The 20637-nt window shown below is 40.1% G+C and overlaps 1 protein-coding gene across 1 annotated transcript in view; it reads right to left on the bottom strand.

The window, feature by feature from the left end:
• The window catches only part of LOC149804312 (galectin-9C-like), a 69415-nt gene that overhangs the window by 30799 nt on the left and 17979 nt on the right, over positions 1-20637 (bottom strand). The window contains exons 7-8 of the mRNA XM_089932174.1: positions 6127-6331; positions 5272-5391 (exon numbers count right to left, since the gene is read on the bottom strand). Of these exons, the coding sequence (XP_089788300.1) occupies positions 5272-5391; positions 6127-6331 (325 nt within the window). The remainder of the gene's footprint in view (positions 1-5271; positions 5392-6126; positions 6332-20637) is intronic.

The raw sequence follows: 20637 nt of genomic DNA, 5'->3' as shown, positions 1-20637 counted from the left end.
TTAAAACATGTCTCCATATCGTTGAAAAATTCATATACATTTTTGTATTTTTCCATCATAAAATGTATACTCATTTACATTTCTTTTAAATGACTTTCTAAATATATTAGTTGTGGTTATGTTTTCATTTTGTTTATTCATCATCCTTAAGTCTTTTCTATTTTATAAACATATTAAGAGGATGGTGCATTTCTTTCTCTTTCTAATACTAGCAACATATCTTGTATTGAAGTCTTCGTTTCGGTTTCTTGAACTAGACATATTTAAATATGTAATTAACTATTTAGCACGTGTATGTTATTTCAACATTTCATCTTTATCAAAGATTTATCTAAACCCATCTACTCTCTTTTGCCCGTCAATCACTAGGGACAGTTATCTCTTAGGTTTAGGTGAGGTTCATTTTAAATACATGTTTTTTCAAAAAGCTTAGAAAAAAACAAGTTCTTTTTATATTTTTAAAACAATTACAACTAAATGTTTCACTTAAGTTTTCTTTAACTTATTAAATTGTCTCATTCGTTTTCTACATTAAAGAAAAAAAATATCCAGTGATAATAGCATGAACGGGTACCTATAACCATCAATATGCACTGCGTAATAGCCTCAATGGAAGCTAACTCGTAAAATCATAATCAATACACTAAAGGATTATCTCCCTTAATCATTTCGATCGCTATTTTTAAACACAAATTCCTTTTTTTTGACGTGCAATAGGAACTACGTTCACTGTACCTTCTAAACAGCCCTAAAATCTGGTAAAACTATAGTTCATGCATAATCTTATCTTAGTCATACAACATTATTTTATGCTCAATTTTTCTCCGTTAATTTGACATTGTCAGAATCGTGCAATATTTTACGATATTGCACTCGCGCTCACTTCAGATTGAACTCACGTGAATAAAGGAACTACTTTCTATTTGTAAACAAACAATCGACGCAGACGCCAGCAATTTTGATTTATTTGTCTGTGGATGAAGTAAACCAACTGTGTGAGCCATTTGAAAGTAGAGATGCCAACGTTGACAATGTGTATGAATTCATAGACTCAACACACACAAAAATCTTTCAACAAAGCAGGCGACTGAACGTGATATCGGAAATGTGCAGCAATGGATGTATGATAACTACTTTGTAAACAAATCATGTACACCAACGTAGTGGGCGCTTTACGTTTTGGTTGATTAAATTTGTTTCTGAATGAACTAAAGCATTTGTTTCGTGGACTGCCTCATAGCAGCTCCTTTACCACATTCCGCGTTAACTTTTTTGATACACTGTTTCAGATTTAGGCGTGCAATAGACGCCATATTTCATAAAATTGCTGGGTTCCTACAAATAATATGCAAGTGACAAGGCATAAACTGTCTTCTTTAGCTGGTAATAAGAATTTTTAAAAAATATACTTATAGTTTTACATCATGAATTTCCTCAAAATGTACATTCTTAGTTCTGCAAATCCGAATTACATGAGCCATGTCATGGGTTCTCAAGCTTGATTACACATTTCGAAATTGTATTGTAATTTCGACTGTATTCCAAGTGCAATTACATCCTCCTTACTGTACTCAAAATGAAATAAACGTTATATTCCAGAGCGTCTTTATGATAAGTGCAATTGAAAGACTTCATATTTTCCCCACATTATGATTTCAAACATTCAATGATAGAACAGAAACACACTTGTAGATGTCAACACGCTGCTCCGTCGTCCCTTAAATCCGATGTACTTCATCTAGAATTGGTACAGATAAATCCAGTCCATAATCAAGAAATTTCGTAGAAACGACAAAAATACCAAAATCCATTCATTTCAGATCAAATGGAAAAGAAAGTTGTTGCAATGCGCATTTATTCACAATATGACTCCACATTTCAATTTTAAGTAGACCAAAATGCCATTTTCTTTCGAAAATTATGTCTAGCGCGCCACTAAATTCAACTTTATCTGGGCGGCGTTATGTGCGGATTTATAATGTTGTTGTTGTGTAATGATGAATCTGTGTTTGTGTATTTAGCTGGAATACGGCATACATTTAGTTACTTTGTTTTTTTGTAGTGTATTTTAGTTTACATAATTAAGCCTTAGGTAGAATAAGAAAATGAGCATATAATAAAAAGGTTATTGGATTTGTATGGGAAAATATGAACTCGTTTTGTCAGATGGATATACTGCACTCCCAAGGTCGCACAGTATTTCCATCCGAAAAACTCGTTCACATTTTCCCATACAAATGCAGCAACCTATAAGTATCGATGTGTCCTCAGTTTGGTACCCCTAAGACGCCACATGCACGTGCTGACGTCATGACTTCACGCGACGCAATTTTAATGGAACCCTGAAAACCGCATCATCTAGACAGAACTATATCCTTTGTGGACAATATTGAACACTGAGCGCATGTTTCATCCCACCGCAATATTTTGTCAAGTGGTCATGAATTCTAATCATTTAATAATGTGAAAGAACTCAGTAGGGCCGTAAATGCGCTGCATAATAATATAAAAGATAATTGTTTTTTATTGGTCTTCAGAAGATCATTATACAATCATATACACAACATACATTTCTAAATTTCAAAAACAGAAATATTAATTAAATACGTGTTTTACGCTATTTTCATTCATACCGTATCGATGCAAATATTTACGAAGTTTACATCCAAGTTAAGAGAAATATATTAGTAAAATCTTGGAGTGGTTTGAAAAAACGTAAACACGGCTTTATTTTCCTATTTTAGAAAGAAAAACTAAGAGAAATATTTGAAATACTAACGCTGCAACGTTTGCAACATTTCCAAACGTCTCTACCATACAGTAATCGAATCATGCCGTTTAACTGAACCTATTCGAAATTCAACCTATAATCCGATCTTCACTTTCTGTTTACAGCTGAAGTTATATATGGAAGTCACTAACTGATCTGTATAACTTTGAAAACGGTATTGGTCCATTTTCCCACATTCCAAAAATTAAATCAGCATATGCATTTGAAAAAAGGAAAAAAAAAACACTCCGTCTATATTAAAATCTGCTGAAACATTCACGTGTGTGTGTGTGTGTGTGTGTGTGTGTGTATATATATATATATATATATATATATATATATATATATATATATATATATATATATATATATATATATATAACAGTTACGGTTGACTGCAAGCAACTGCGTACTGACGGAATACATTAAACGAAATAACTCTGCACAACATTTTCCAGTGTGTCCGCCACAAAATGTAGTTCTTTGCTGTTTGCGAGTAATCGCAATCTCCTTTGCAAATGATTAGTTCATTCTTTTATTTTCTGAATTCTGTTTTCAATTACATTGATTATATAAATATAAGACACTCTTATGATTTAAACACGAAACGTGGTTTAAATGAAGAAAGCGGAGCACTAGAACACAGCATAGTTAAGTACTTGAACAGTAAACGCGCAGCATGAACGAAAGGGAAATATAAACTAAGCCAAATGCGGAACCAGGAAGAGGGAATTCAAACATTTTACAATTGATCTAAGTCATTACTATGATTCCGAACATACAGTTGTTTCTTTCCTCCATTTATATATTTCCCCTTTCCGTTAGTTTGTCTGACTATATTTTACCATCATTCATAGGTCCAGAGACATTATCGCATGACAGGCGAAAATTTGCCACGCTCGTGTTTTCAAGGATTTTAGCTGGTACCCTTCTATGATGGCCCAGAGAGAGACAGAGAGAGACAGAGACAGAGACAGAGAGACAGAGACAGAGAGGTTTATATTTCCGTTTCCGTCTCAATAAGACCATCAGTTTGTCCGTGTATGGACACGTCCGTTGATATGTTCACCCGTCAGTCAGCACGTTCTTCCATCTTTTTATTAGTTTATTTGTCTGTCCATCAGTTCATTCAGCCATCTTCTCGCTAATTGCTCAATTCGCTCTTTGTTGCTCCGTCCCTTTGTCTTTACATCTCTTTGTCCACCCGCTTTTCCTATTTATATCCACTTATTGTTGTGTTTTTCTGACAATCTAAACAACCGTCTCTTTTTTTCGCCAAAAGTAAAAGTTGATTGTTCATGTCGTCTTCAAATACCTTTTATTGAAGAAAATAAAGATATATTACAACTGTAATAAACCTTGAAAGTTTGCCTTGTTTTCAGTTGTACCTCCCGTTTTCCGCACTGAAAGAGGATTGATGTGTGTGTGTGTGTGTGTGTGTGTTTAATGAGATGTTTTTGTCGCTCTAACGAAAACAAATGTTATTGCACTAATGTGCATGCCTATCAGGCTTCCTTCCTTCCTTCCTTTAATTTACCTCCATAAAATATAAAATAAATACCCATTCTAAACACCCTAACCAACCCTTTCACACCATCTCGGCTATAACTACAAGACAAAAAAATATGCCTAGGATGTATGTTAGCATAGCAATTTGCAGAAGAAAAAAAATACATTTTCTTCTCCTGAAATTTCTTTCCCATTAAAAAAAAAGAAACCGCAATCAATTCGAATCCTACCATCAGACCAGCCTGTGTCAACTGCTGTCCTGTGTCAAACTACTGTCTGTGTCAACTACTGTCCTGTGTCAACTACTGTCATGTGTCAACTACTGTCCTGTGTCAACTACTGTCCTGTGTCAACTACTGTCCTGTGTCAAACTATTGTCTGTGTCAACTACTGTCCTGTGTCAAACTACTGTCTGTGTCAACTACTCTCCTGTGTCAACTACTGTCATGTGTCAACTACTGTCCCGTGTCCTGGTTTAGACACTCTATTCCAATTAGTTCCGGCACTAATTAATTTACTTGTGTTGATGTACCAAGTACCAAACCAAACCAAACTATAAGTCAAATAATGTTGTTGGGTTTATGATGGTTTATTTTTTAAAGCTCTATTCTTTTTATTGGTTTGTGGATGAAACTCAGCTTTCGTATCCCGATTGATGGACTGCCATCTCAGCCCACCTGTCAGTCAAATTGTTACATATTATAAATTCCAAATGTCTGCTGACCAATACCACAGCTTTCCAGTTGTGAATCGTCATGACATGATCACATGTATGGTTGGAGCTTTATGTCTAACTGTCCGACTCCATGAAAAACTTCGCAATATAAGGTGCCAAAAATGTAAGTAGTTATTAATTGGACATGTCTGATCCAAATTTTCATGAAATTGAAAATGACAGCTGATTATCAAAATAAAAATTCTGAACCAAAAAGAATGATGTGGTTGAAGGTTGAAGTCAATGATCTTATCAGAGTTAGGACACATGTACTTACCAGCTTCCTCAACAGTTTGGCCTGGTATATATGTGCCTCCCCTCTAACATTGATTCCCCTTATGTCTTCTACTGCAGCACGCGCGCGGAAGCTGCAGTATTTGGTCCCATTCACATACACCTAGCATGAGAGAAAGAGAGAAACTTGTAATATGGTCATGGAACACGGGTACCTGAAAACTGACCTAATAAATAATGTGTGACGAACGAACTGATCAAAGTAGCACTGTATGCCCTACAACTGTAGTGGTGCGGCATGCAATAGGTGTGCAAGGTAAAGGTGACAAACCTGTCGATGATTAGTTTCTCAGAATTGAATTTCGGAAGTTACTTGCTCCAGCTAAATGGCTAACAAACCTACACAGTGATGTATTATGCAATAATTGTCGAACATTTGGAAGTGACTCTTCTGCCTTCTGTAAATATCAGTATATTTATCCATGAAACGATGATTGTTGTTGTTGTTGTAGGGTTTAACGCAGTTTTTCAGCACAAGATAGGCTATACATGGCGGCCAGTATAAATGGTGGAGGAAGAACCCGAGAAAACCCCAGAAAGAACCACCGACCCACAAGAAGCTACAGGCAAGCTTTCTCTTATACCCACATTGGCCGAACCCGAGACTCGAACCCACGCAGACAGAGGTGATATGGCAGTGATCCGTAACGGTGAGCTCTTTAGACCACTTGGCCACTCGGGGCCTAATAAAACGATGATAAATTTCAGTCAAAATAAAATATACACGAAAATGGTGAACGTCTTAAGCTGACTGTCCATCCATGTTTTCTGTATCAAAGACCAGTTGACTTTTCCGTGGAAATATCTGATTACTAATATAAAAATATGTCAATTTTACCTTAAACTTTTCGTTCTTCGTGACGATCTTGAGTTCAAAGGGGAGGGAGTCAACGAATGCATATGGGATCTCTTTTCTTTCTTCCTTTAACCACTGGCCGTGAATGCGGTTGTTCATTACAACCTCTGCCTCGTTTCGCCGGGGATTGAAAACGAATGCAACATCAGACTCCGTGTCGTAGCCATTCATCAAGTACACAGCAAAACTGAAGAGATAAATGCATCAGAGATGGTTAGAAATGTATATAGAATTAATTCCTACGTATGGAAACATGGTTTTAAATAGGGCGTTTGTTTGATTAACCTGTGTTATTATTTCTATCAATAGTTAAGACGTTGGATTCCTGACCCGAAAGATGCGGGTTCAATTTCCACTATCTGATCCGATAGTGGGATTTGAACCCGCATCCTTTGGGTTACGAATACGACACCTTAACCATCGGCTATCTTAGTGAGTCCTTGGGCAAGTCACTTTACTCTATCTTGCCTCGACACGGTATAGCCTTCAAAGTGGTGATATACGTTTACAAATACCCCCTAAACACACACACACAGTTATTGAAATTCTGCTTTGAAATTCATCCACGTACGCTCAGAACGGAACTTTTTCGTTAATTATTACGCAGAAATTACGAGACGACTACTAGCACACTACTGTCTTTGACATGAAGTAAAATTATTCAATCAATAATGAAAATATCGCAAAAAATATAAAGATTTTATTATAATTGGAATTAAATAAGTAGCTTGCTGTGATAAGTTTGCAAAATACTTCATCTACGAAGATCAGTAGCTGTAGCTGTCATTTGTACTAAATCAAAAGCCACCACACATTCATCTTTGTCCCATGAAGTCTCATTTTTCAGTAAATTAATCATCTTATTTTTCCTCTATTTTATTTTGAGATATTGTTCTAGCTTTGTACACGAGTAGAAAATGTTCTAACGTGTACTCTTTGATAACTGGAAGAAACTAGAAACTACAGAGATTACATTGTAGGGACCAAACTCAATAATACGCCGCGTACGGCGACACCCGAAGCCAGCCCCTGCAATGGTTTGTGGATGACATCGAATATCCATGGTTTTCTTAAAGACTTCTTTCTTCCTCTAGAAGAATGCCATCCATCTTGTCGTTGAGTGCACTCGATCTTCATAAGTTGTTACAAAATATATAAACGTAAAAGACATGTTTAGTCATCATGGAAGTGTAGACGATGGGTTCTGAAAATGCTGTGGTAATTATGATTGTAATCTAGACGATGGGTGATGAAGATGTGGTAATTGTCATTGTAATCTAGACGATGGGCTATGAAGATGTGGTAATTATCATTGTAATCTAGACGATGGGCTATGAAGATGTGGTAATTGTCATTGCAATCTAGACGATGGGCTATGAAGATGTGGTAATTGTCATTGTAATCTAGACGATGAGCTATGAAGATGTGGTAATTGTCATTGTAATCTAGACGATGGGCTATGAAGATGTGGTAATTATCATTGTAATCTAGACGATGGGCTATGAAGATGTGGTAATTGTCATTGTAATCTAGACGATGGGCTATGAAGATGTGGTAATTATCATTGTAATCTAGACGATGGGCTATGAAGATGTGGTAATTGTCATTGTAATCTAGACGATGGGCTATGAAGATGTGGTAATTGTCATTGTAATCTAGACGATGGGCTATGAAGATGTGGTAATTGTCATTGTAATATAGACGATGGGCTATGAAGATGTGGTAATTATCATTGTAATCTAGACGATGGGTGATGAAGATGATATGGTTAATATCATTGTAATCTAGACGATGGGCTATGAAGATGTGGTAATTGTCATTGTAATCTAGACGATGGGCTATGAAGATGTGGTAATTGTCATTGTAATATAGACGATGGGCTATGAAGATGTGGTAATTGTCATTGTAATCTAGACGATGGGCTATGAAGATGTGGTAATTGTCATTGTAATATAGACGATGGGCTATGAAGATGTGGTAATTATCATTGTAATCTAGACGATGAGTGAAGTAGATGATGTGGTAATTATCATTGTAATCTAGACGATGGGCTATGAAGATGTGGTAATTGTCATTGTAATATAGACGATGGGCTATGAAGATGTGGTAATTATCATTGTAATCTAGACGATGGGCTATGAAGATGTGGTAATTGTCATTGTAATCTAGACGATGGGCTATGAAGATGTGGTAATTGTCATTGTAATCTAGACGATGGGCTATGAAGATGTGGTAATTATCATTGTAATCTAGACGATGGGCTATGAAGATGTGGTAATTATCATTGTAATCTAGACGATGGGCTATGAAGATGTGGTAATTGTCATTGTAATCTAGACGATGGGCTATGAAGATGTGGTAATTGTCATTGTAATCTAGACGATGGGCTATGAAGATGTGGTAATTGTCATTGTAATCTAGACGATGGGCTATGAAGATGTGGTAATTATCATTGTAATCTAGACGATGGGTGATGAAGATGATGTGGTAATTGTCATTGTAATCTAGACGATGGGCTATGAAGATGGGGTAATTGTCATTGTAATCTAGACGATGGGTGAAATAGATGATGTGGTAATTATCATTGTAATCTAGACGATGGGTGAAATAGATGATGTGGTAATTATCATTGTAATCTAGACGATGGGTGAAATAGATGATGTGGTAATTATCATTGTAATCTAGACGATGAGTGATGAAGATGATATGGTTATTATCATTGTAATCTAGACGATGGGCTATGAAGATGTGGTAATTGTCATTGTAGTCTAGACGATCGGTGAAGTAGATGATGGGGTAATTATCATTGTAATCTAGACGATGGGTGATGAAGATGATGTGGTAATTATCATTGTAATCTAGACGATGGGTGAAATAGATGATGTGGTAATTATCATTGTAATCTAGACGATGAGTGAAGTAGATGATGTGGTAATTATCATTGTAATCTAGACGATGAGTGAAGTAGATGATGTGGTAATTATCATTGTAATCTAGACGATGAGTGAAGTAGATGATGTGGTAATTATCATTGTAATCTAGACGATGAGTGAAGTAGATGATGTGGTAATTATCATTGTAATCTAGACGATGGGCTATGAAGATGATATGGTTATTATCATTGTAATCTAGACGATGGGCTATGAAGATGTGGTAATTATCATTGTAATCTACACGATGGGCTATGAAGATGTGGTAATTATCATTGTAATCTAGACGATGGGCTATGAAGATGTGGTAATTGTCATTGTAATCTAGACGATGGGCTATGAAGATGTGGTAATTGTCATTATAATCTAGACCATGGGCTATGAAGATGTGGTAATTATCATTGTAATCTAGACGATGGGCTATGAAGATGTGGTAATTATCATTGTAATCTACACGATAGTAGTAAATGGGGTGAGATTAGCGACAATGGGAATTAGCATTACAGAGACCCCTGGGTCAGATTAGCGACAAGGGAAATTTAACATGGCGAAAAATCGTGGGTCAGATTAGCGACAAGGGAAATTAACATGGAGAAAAACGCTGGGCCACTTTAGGGACAATGGGAATTTAACATAGAGTTTGGGTCTGTCTAGGGACAAGGGAAATTAACATGGGGAATAGAGTTTGGGCTTTTGGGATTTTTTTTTTTTTTTTTAAAAAGTTTTTTTAAATTTAAATTTAAATTTAAATTTAAATTTAAAAAAAAGGGGTAGGCAATGGAAAGGCTATCTCTTTTCGAGAAATATGGCTGGCCCTGAAATGGGCCTTTGGGTTTTCTTCTGCTTCTAGTTTCTTCTTTTTCTCAACCAAGTTCTTATTTTATCTCCAATACTCTTTCTCTTCTTTTCTTTCTTTTTTTTTCTCCTGCTCTTCTTTCTTCTTCTTCTCTTCCTCCTCTTCTTTCTTCCTCTTCTCATTTTCTTCTTCTTTTTCAATCTTTTCGTTCCATTTGCTTATTCTTATTCTTTCCTCTTCATCCTCCTTCTCCTCCTTTATCTCTTTCATGACACCACTAATCTTGTCCTTTACCTTTTTTAAGTTATTAATTTCCATCTTTACACGATGGGGACTATAGGAATAATGGTCTTCAACCAGTCTTATCAACATCTGCTCCATCATTCCTAAGTTGCCTAAAACGTCTTGTAATGTTTGTATTTTGTCCATTTGGTTAGAAGCCATCTTCTTTTTTTATTCTTTGCAGAATGGTTTGAACGACGAATACTGTGGGTTCTTATACTTAAAGCGCGTACGTGAAGGAAAACATCCCCTTAAAACGTAAAATTGATCTACCTATATCATGACCAAACAACGCGCGGACGTGAAGGAAAACATCTCCTACTTTTTCATTTCATATAATAAAACCCAAACTATACTCTCCACATACGCTAAGAAACAATAAACAAATCCATAATCTACTATCCACACAATCGTACGTGAGCGGGTACAAACACAAACACACAAACACAAACACACAAACACATACGCTAAGAAACAATAAACAAAATCCATAATCTACTATCCTCACAATCTTACGTGAGCGCTTACAAAACCCAAACTATACTCTTCACATACGCTAAGAAACAATAAACAAATCCATAATCTACTATCCACACAATCGTACGTGAGCGGTTACAAAACCCAAACTATACTCTCCACATACGCTAAGAAACAATAAACAAAATCCATAATCTACTATCCACACAATCGTACGTGAGCGGTTACAAAACCCAAACTATACTCTCCACATACGCTAAGAAACAATAAAGAAACCCATAATCTACTATTCACACAAACATACCTTAGCTCTTACAAGCACCAACACACAAACACATACCCTCACACTATCTTAGAAAAGAGTTAGTGTTTATATTCACACTACTCTACCTACACATTGGCAAATTGATGGTTATTTCTTTTCTAGAGTATTGGGTAGCCCTGAAAAGGGCTGTTTTTTTGGAACTTCATGGACACCTGGTTAATGGTGGCACCTTCCAGGCCTGGCGCCACATACACATCTTATCCCCCAGTTACTTTTTACTTTTTTGGGGGAGAGAGCAGAGGCAGGATATGTCGCTTCAGAATCCCAATTTTCGCTCTCTGGGATTCTGAAATATATTCTTCTTCTCTTCTTTTCCTTCTCCTTCTCCTCTTCTTTGTTTCTTCTCTCCTCCTCTTTGTATCTTCTTTCCTCTTCTTCTTCTTCTTTATATCTTCTCTCCTCCTCTTCTTTTTTTCTTCTTTCCTCCTCCTCTCTTATCCTTCCCTCCTCCACAATGGCTTCCGCGGCCAGTTCATTCAACAGGCGCCTGGCATATTCCAGATGCACATGAAGTTCCAACAGTTTAGACAGTCTCGTGTTCATTTTTGGTGTTGATCAATCAACAAAGGTAGCTAGACTGCCCAGCGAGTTTCAATTTATAGTGAAAGCGCGGACGTGAAGGAAAACATCCCCCTAAAAAACATAAAATTGATGTTACCTACATCATGACCAAAAACAACAACGCGCGGACCTAAAAGAAACACTCACTCACTTTTTTATGCTACCCATCACTATTTTAAAATTTTTTATAAATCACTTCATTAGACTATCCACATACGCAAAGCAATCCAATCTAACTCCGAATATACACCTCAAACACCAAAAAAAAACATGATTTTAATCTACTATTCATACCAACTTACTTAAGCACTTACTAACACACAAACACATACCCTCACATTTTTTAAAAAAGAGTTAGTGTTTATTTTCACACTACTCTACCTACACACATTGGCAAATCGATCGTTATTTCTTTTCTAGAGTATTGGGGTAGCCCTGAAAAGGGCTGTTTTTTTTTTGTTTGCTATGGCATTCTTTTTTTTAGTTTCTAAGAATGCGATGTCCTCTGAGGATAGACTTTCTGGCGATAGGTCTGCTTCTTCGGAAAGAAAAGAAGAACTCTCTGGTGTCGATACGGCAATCGACAAAGCTCCTGTCAGGTTCAGGTTGCTGCTGCTGTTGCTCTTGTTGTTGTTGTTGCTGCTGTCTCTGAAGTCTGTACTTCTCTGTCCATTCTTCTTTTTCCCTGTTCATTTCTTCTCTGAAGAGCTCTTCTATCAGGTCTTCAGTGATTTTTAACATTCTCACATTCTCTATTTCTTCTGGCTTCGGTATCAGACTGTGTCTGACCCTATGCAAATTCACGTAGGCTTCGTTGAGTTTAGCTAGTTTGGAGCACATCTTCTTAGGAGGATGAGTCGACAATGGATGGTTAGACTGGAAACAACCCGGTTCTTAAAGTTAAAGCGCGGACGTGAAGGAAAACATCCCCCACACGGTTTTTGAGTCGCAACGTTTAGTGAGTGTCATGAGAGGGATAGTAAGAAATGAAAGAGCATCAATCCAACATTCTTATAGCTAAACAAAAGACAAAGGCATTTTTTTTCAAAACACAACATTTTTTATTCAAAAATCACTTAACACTAAACAACAACTCTAACATTTTTAACAATAATCCAACAATATAACATCAAACAATTTTTTTCAAAACACAACATTTTTTATTCAAAAATCACTTAACACTAAACAACAAGAACTCTAACATTTTTTAACAATAATCCAACACTAAAAGTTTCTCCACTAGGTAAAGAGGGATAACAGTCTTCCATGGTTTCTAGTAATCTAGGATGACTTCTCTCAAACTGTTGATTTCTATGGTATTATCGAATTCTGCATACAGGATGACGTTCACCGTTTCATCAGGGTCTCGGTCTTTAAACTGAATTTCCACACGAATCTGGCCGGATTTTATAGGGTGGAAATGTCCCTCGTCGCTGCCTTGGTCTGGAGTGAAATCGAAAGCCCACAAAGCGGAGCCTCCTGCATAATCCTCGTACGTAATACCGTGACTGGTATTGGTTCCTAACTGTCCGGTGGCTTCGTACAGGGACAAGTACGATCTCAAGTAATTCTTCTTGGTAAAGTCAGGTTCGAAAGGTCGGGTACACAAGGTCTTGCCATCGCGACTGACTTCGATTTTGGACACGCCAAAGTGTTGAAAGTAGAAAGGATTTTTTTCGGCAGCTCCGTTGAAGGCTGTATTCTCGACGATACCAACGATCAAACGTTTGGGTAACTGTCCTTGGAACAGATGATCTTCGATCATGGATCGCTGTCACTTGGGAATGGTGAAGGTTTTCACTTCCACGCGTCGTATGGGATACTTGGCGGTCGTTCTACTCAACGTCTGACTGATGTCGTTTCCCACTTTAGGTAACACTTCCACACGGCGTACGTAGAGTCTGGCTTCTAGGATTTTGGTTTTGTAACCCTCACTATCAGCCATCAAATGGAAAGCGGCACTGCTACGATTCAGTCTCAGGCGGACATCCACCCCGTTCAGCAAATACTTTTCTTGCAACCACATGTCCAAATGCAAACGATCCATCAGTTCTAAGCTTGTGTCGGCTCCCGTGATTCTCTTTCTTCGTTCTACAAATCCATCATTGTTGTCTTTCTTTTCATCAGTTTCCAATATTTCAAACTTGGTAGGTTCGTCAGCTTCCCATACCACACAGGCATTGAGATGAGTGTTCTTGGCATCTATTCCGTACGTCAAGAGATTTTCCAGGTAGGCACGATAAGGGTAAGTATCCATGCTGCTACTGACCAGTTTGTTATTCAAGTACAAGTCCACTCCACTGAACAAGGAATGCATGAAATTGTTGACGGGAGCTACTGCTTCATCGTCTATAGCACCTCCAGTCTTATCTAGAATTTTGACTTTCAGGTACAAGTAACTGCTATTCAGATCGATGTAATCTTCGGGCTGTCCTTTGATTTCAAACTCGATGGGAGCGGAATCGGTCAGTGAGGAGACGGGGTGAAATTCCACTCACTGGGATTCTTGCATGGTCATCATGGTAGGGGGCATGGCAAACAGATCCAGTTCCGTCTTGGAACAAGCGCAAGATTCTCGGTGCATCATTTTTTTGTCTCTTTTCTCAATAATCGAAAACGTCTAAGTCTCGAACGGTTCTTCTTTTCTTGGCCTTTCTCGCTTGAAGTCTGGTGAAAGGGTGTTTTCTTCGTCGTCTCTTTCTGCCTTGTCCTTGCTGAATGCCTGACTCGGTAGCGTGCAGGGCATTTATAGGTGTTTCTCGTTGGCCTAAAATGTCTTTGCCCGTTTGCAGCAAGACATTTTTGCCTGCCCTCATGAAGGCTTCTTTAGGGTTTTGTTTGTCGATGATGACATTTTGGAGAAATTCTTTGCCTTGCGTCAGTGCCGCATCTTTCAAGGCGTGCAATCCGCGTGTCACCATCGGTTTCAACACCGGGGCCACCGAACGAAAGGCCGATTTTAACATGTCTCCTAAGCCGTGTCCTCGCTGTCAAGCAACCCCTCGGTACACTGGATACATGACTTACTTACGAGTCGTGAGAGAACCGTTTTCGAAAATGGAGTTTCACCGTGACTTTTCCTTTGGTGAATGGAATATTTTGTCCCAGATCTCCTTTTATAGCAATGTTGACCGTGTCCAAATACGACTTACTGACAGGCAAATAGTGAGGATGTACAAATTCGCGGTGGACGTGGTAAGTGTTTCCACCTTCCTCGTCAGCGTTCGTGGCAGAATCTACTTTGAAAGGAATGACACGCAGTAACGGTACGGAGGTGTGTCCCACCACGTTGTACTCCACCACATCGGAATACACGAACATCAAATTCAGTCCTTGGTTCAGTTCTACCGGGGCACGAAATAACTTGCTAAAAGACTCGTTGTCGTAAACGATGGGTAATTCGTTTTTCTTGACCATGGCCTTTCTCATGTCCATGTCTCCGCCCAACATGTCAAACAATTCAGGACAAAATAAAATGGACACGATTTTACTTCGTTCAAATTTCATCAAGAAGCGACGAGCTGTTTTGTGGTACTCCATGGAGACACTTTTGTTGACATGCTCCAAAGCTTTCAGAAACACGACATTAAACCTGGAGGCTATGGTGCTGACCAAATGTTGACCACTAAAATAATAGCCTGGGGGAATGAACAAGTGATAGGTGGTGTACTTTTGTGTACAGGTTTTCTTGTCATATTTGACATTGCTATCCATCCACTGTTGCATTTGCTCGTCATGAACTTCCACCTCAAAAAAATTTTGATTGGGAAGGACATTGAGGACTTGGGTCGGGTGAATCATTTCTACTAAAGCCACTTCCCAATGGGCTTCGTGATCTAACTGGATGGCTTGAGGTAATTTGGCCGTGTAACAGCACAACGTGTTCTTGGGAAACACCTCAATGGAACTGTCACTGGGTAAAGTTAAGTAAAATTGGTTTTGGTGACTCATAATTCCAGAGTTCTGTGGCTGTCCGAGGCGATATTACTGGACGTCAGAGGCGTGTCTCCGTCTAAAATGGGGTTCTGATTGTGGTTGAAGTGGTGACTGGCAATGGCACTGGACACAAGGTTCCCGGGGTTCCCGTTCGAGGAGAATTTCAGGGAGGGATTAGGAAGCAGGTAACCGATGCAACTGCTCAATAAAATGGTCCACAATTGTTTGTCTCCTTGTTGCAAACTCAGATTGGCAATGGCTGCCCCGATGACACAATACACCACGAAGATTTGGCAGAAAAAGACGATTTGCGTTTTAGGCACACGTTCTCCACACCACACCCACAAGGGTTGTTTTTGTAAATCTTGCACAGAAGAACTAGGTGAAGGAGGAGTGGTCGACGTAGCTGCGTCTGCTGTGTGAAAGGGCATGATGGTCACTTCTTTTTATAGTCGATGACTTGCGAAGCGTCGATCCAAGAATCAAAACTGGGTGGATATCCTTTCCAACGTACTTTGACTTCTTTGACACGTCGTTTGCCCACTTTACGGGTTCTGCGTTCGAGAATGCTTTCGATGTCGTACACGTCGTCTTCTTTTTTGGTGACACGTTGTAACTCGGGCAAATAAAACGTTCCTTTGAGCACTTCTCCGTTCATGTCTTCCAATTTATAGACGGCAGGATGACGGCCATGCACTCGTCCAGTGACGCGAAACAATTCGGTCGTCCAGTTAGGTAAGTAACCTTTGTCGAAAGTGCGTTTGGTTTTGCCAATGCGCACCCAATCTCCTACGGCCAACATTCCACTTTTCTCGAGGACAGCCCTCGTCGGGGACGTACCAAACAGATGCTCAAACACCAACACTTCGTTGTCGGGAGTCACGTCTTGCGGGGCACGTCCGATGCTTCGATGGTAAGATTGGTTGTACGCTTGCACCAGGTGCGGTAAGATGTCGATGTACTTCAGAGTGTGGTGATGCGTAAAATATTTCCACATGCGTTCTTTCAAAGTGCGTTGAAAACGTTCCACGATGCTGGCCTTGGTTTCAGGATTCTCGGTGGTAAAAAAATGAATGTCACGTTTCTTTAATTCTTTTTGGAAAGCTTGGTTCAGAAATTCGGTGCCTTTGTCCGTTTGCCATCGAAGAGGGTGACGACCGCTTTGTTTCAACACCCGTTGCAGTGCTCGCACTAACTCGCTGCTCGATTTGGAAGTCAAGGGCACGACCCAGGCAAATTTGGAAAAGACGTCGATGACACAAAACAAATATTTGTAGCCACGATTGTAGCTGGCCAAATGAGAGACATCGGCTAAATCGGCTTGCCATTGATGATCGATGCCTTCCACTCGGGTGCGACTTCTGGCAAACTTGCGTCGAATGGGTTTGTGTAAAGTGTAGGTAGCTTGTTCTTGTAACCATCGTTGCACTTGAGGTAAACGGAGACTTTTCAGTCGCGTTTTGGCAGCACGATACAATTTTTGAACTCCTGCGTAACCTGCAGGATGGGAGGGATCGTAGTAAATGCTGGCTAAGACTTTTTCCATTTTTTTGTGTTGGTTGGTGTGTTAATAAGACACCCACTCTTGGAGGATGCTACTCTTTTTCTCTTGGGGTATTTTCTTGGATTGCAATGCTTTGCGTGTGCGGCCAGCAATAGGTGTCGAAGAGGAGAAGGATGTCTGAGCGGGGGATATCGGTTCTTGTTTCTCTTCTGTCTTCACTTCCGTCTTCACTTTCTTTTTCTCTTGTGAGGAAGAAGGGGTGGCCATCATCTTTTTAATCCATCCAATTCTGGAGGTAGGTGGTGTTGTTAACTTGCGTACTTTTTCTGGTGGAGTTTGAAACCCTTCCTCTTCTTCTCCTTTTTCTGTCTTGGTCACGGGTACTGGTGGTACTGGTACTGGTACTGGTACTGGTGATGGTGCTGAACTTTTCATCAAGGTCTTAAAATCTTTCAGAGTGGGTAGAGCTGTTTCGTCTAAAGCTTTCTGGTGAAAGAGTTGCAGTCGTTGCAAGAGTTGACCGTACTTTTGCGATTTTTCTGTTTCGGACAAATCTTGGCGATCCATCAAGGACTGCAATTCGTGTTGTAACTGGGACATCTCGCTCAAATGGGGATTGGGAGGTAAATGCGGGGTGCGTTGTTCTTGCCACCGATCGTATTCCATCCATCGTTTGTAAGGCACTAAAGCTAGTTTTCGCCCTTCCATGGGGTTGTCAGGGGTCGATTCTGAGATCTTGGGACTTCCGAAGGCCTTTTTATCTTGCTCCCACCAGTCCTCCCAACATGGTTCCCAAGACTCCTTTCAGTATGGGGCCTAACAAGAGAGGTAAAATACCTCCACGTTGCACTAACATCTTCTTTTTTTGACGAATGGGAATTTTCTTTCTAACCATTTGGCGAAGAACGTGACGATGTTTGCTTAAGCATTGTTTCTGGTGTTTGGACAAAGGGATCGTGCCTTTCAAAACGTTCAAACAACATTCGCACACGGTATCGATGACCTCTTTGGAGGCCGTTTGAATGAGTTTTTTTCGTAGGGGTGGAGAAGCTTTGGACAGGACAGATAACATGTCCCCATGTTTGGCTAAACGTGGTGGCAGTCCTTTCCTTTTCTTTCCTTGGGGTTTTCTGGAGGGTGACATCTTTGAGTCTTCAGGAGCACCGAAAAAACACTGATACCCGACTTGGTCACAGGCCTTTTTTATACTGGAACGCGTCGCCACTGATTGTCTTTACGTTTTATCAGTTTGAGGACAGGCATGACACGTCGTGCAGGGGTACGCAACGGACTAAATCGAGCCAGTTCTTGCTTGGACAAATCCAGTAAACTTTGTAACATGCCCGATCTTTCTTGAACTTTGATTTTGGGAGAAGGTACTTTGTGAGCAGCAGCCACTGCCACTAAATTGGAAGGTCCTGCCACTGGGGAAGTTCTTTTGGGGGTCATCAACGGAGAAGTTCTTGGTGTGATCAACGTCTCCAAGTACTCTTCAGTTCTGGGTGTCATTAACGGAGAAGTGGACAAACGTGAAGCTGCCGGAGACGCAGTCACCGCCGTGGCAGGTCGTGGTTTGCGAGTGTAAGGTTGCGTCCTGGCCGAAGTGCCTCTCTTGCGACTAGTTTTCTGTGGACTTTTCTTTTTCTGGGGGCTTCTTTTCTTTTTCCGGGGTGGTGTCTGGTCAGAGGAGGGTCCTGCCACTGGAGAAGTTCTCCTTGGGGACCTGGTCTTTTTCTTCTTGGGGCTTCGTTGGACTTTTGTCTTGGGTATAACTTTGGGGGCATTAGGATCCCATCTTAAGAGTGAGCGAATGATGACCCCTCCTAGAGTACCGCTCCCTCCAGGTTTCAAAATGATTTGTTTTTTGGTTTGAGTGTCGATGCGGGGATCGGCCAGTTGGACCAAAGCGACTTTGTTTCGATCGAAAAAGCGTTTGGTTTGATGAGGAATCTGAATGATTCCTTGGAGTAATTGACGTGCCGTCACCGTGAACCATCGTAAGACTTCTTTGAGACTAGCTTCTAAGACACGAGCTCGTGTTTGTGGATCTTTTTCTCGACTGATGCCATACAAGGCACGAATCAATTTGACGGGAAGATGCGACTGAAGGGACGTCATGTTCGCACTGAGAGTGAGACAGACGAAAAAGGGTCTGAGGTTTTTATAGATTTTTTTTTATGGGGAGTGAAATGAAGTCGAGGACGGAGACGTGTACAGGACAGGCCCTCCGTCTTGGCACCAGTGGTGAAACAAGTGGGTACGAAATCGCAAATCCTCGGGAGTCGTAGGTTTCAAATCGACGAGTAAATAGGCGTGTGGAGTTTGAGTGGCATCGTCGTACGCCTGAGTCAGCCAAGGCGTTCCTAACTGTTTGGCTAAGACTTGCACTTGCGATTTATCTCGAGGGCTTTTAAACAAGACCACGTAATGCGCATTGAGACTGATGGTGCGATGGGCTTTACTTTGTTGAAACAAATTTTGGGTGATGTAAACGACACTGGCATTACGGTGATGCCCTTTGCGCGTGAACCACAGTTTAATTTCTTCTTCGTCTTCTCCTAACATGTCGTCGAAAATGACCAAATGGGTTAGACGGGAGTCAGAGACGATGCCATCGTCTTCTTTAGGAATGCCTTCCACAAACACGATGGAATCGCCTTGACTTTCTCGCAAGAGGCTGTACGCCGATTGCCACTCTTTGTAACACCACACGATTCGTTGAGGGGGCCGATCGATCAAATGATGTTTATGTTCGATCAAACGTTTGACGAATTCGGTTTTGCCTGAACCGCTAAATCCAGCAATGAGCATGTTAAAGGGATGGCGAAGATACAAAGCCTCCCAACTGGCACGATCTAAGTGTTCGTCGATGACTTTGACAGTAGAGGAAGAGGGAGCAGAGACAGCAGAGGTAGCCATGGTGTGAGAAATGTCACTTGTGACAGGAAAAACAAACAAGACAAGAGTTTATATACTTTTTCAGAACACGTTTATTGAATGTTTCAAACATGAATACGAAAGACAAAAATGCATAAAAGCCAAAGGCTTAAGTACAAGAATAAAAGGCACATGATAACCATCAAAGTGGAATAAACACAAGTGTCTGTACAACATGTTTTGGGTAAAGTTCTAACCAGTTCTATAGTAGGGGTAAGGTCACACAAGTGTCCTCCCGAAAGGGTCTTTCAGGCCTGTCCACGACAGTCCTGTCCTGGGTGACGGGTTATTCTGGCACCGTCACTAACACAGGTTGAAAAGTAACTTTTTTCCTTGAATAACTCTCGTGCATACTGGGCCACCTCTTGTGTCCAAGCCTCAAAACCCTGGTCTCGGTGATGTCCAACATTTGACTCCTAACCAATTTGGTTTCTTCTTCGTCAACGACATGGTAAGTTACTTCAATGAACAATGAACTATCGATCTTGCCTAGGGTTCCTTTTCATATACAGACCAATACCGACGTGACCGTACGGTAAGGTGAAGTGATTGGGAAGTCGCACTCGCTTCTGGTATACAATTTGATAGACTTTTTCCAAGGGTCGACTGACGATGTGGTGAGTGGGTAAACGTACAATCTTGTTCGGTTGATAGGTGGTCACTTTAAAGTTTCCATCCTCTCCCGATTGCAAGGCTTCTTTCAATACCCCAAAGTTGACCACTCGACTGGTACGATGATTCAGAG

The sequence above is a fragment of the Sinohyriopsis cumingii genome, chromosome 2, assembly GCF_028554795.1.
Source record: "Sinohyriopsis cumingii isolate HCF-2022 chromosome 2, ASM2855479v2, whole genome shotgun sequence".
NCBI classification, from domain to species: Eukaryota; Metazoa; Mollusca; class Bivalvia; order Unionida; family Unionidae; genus Sinohyriopsis; species Sinohyriopsis cumingii.
Note: the sequence above shows the minus strand (reverse complement) of the source record. Positions and strands in the feature narration are given on the sequence as shown.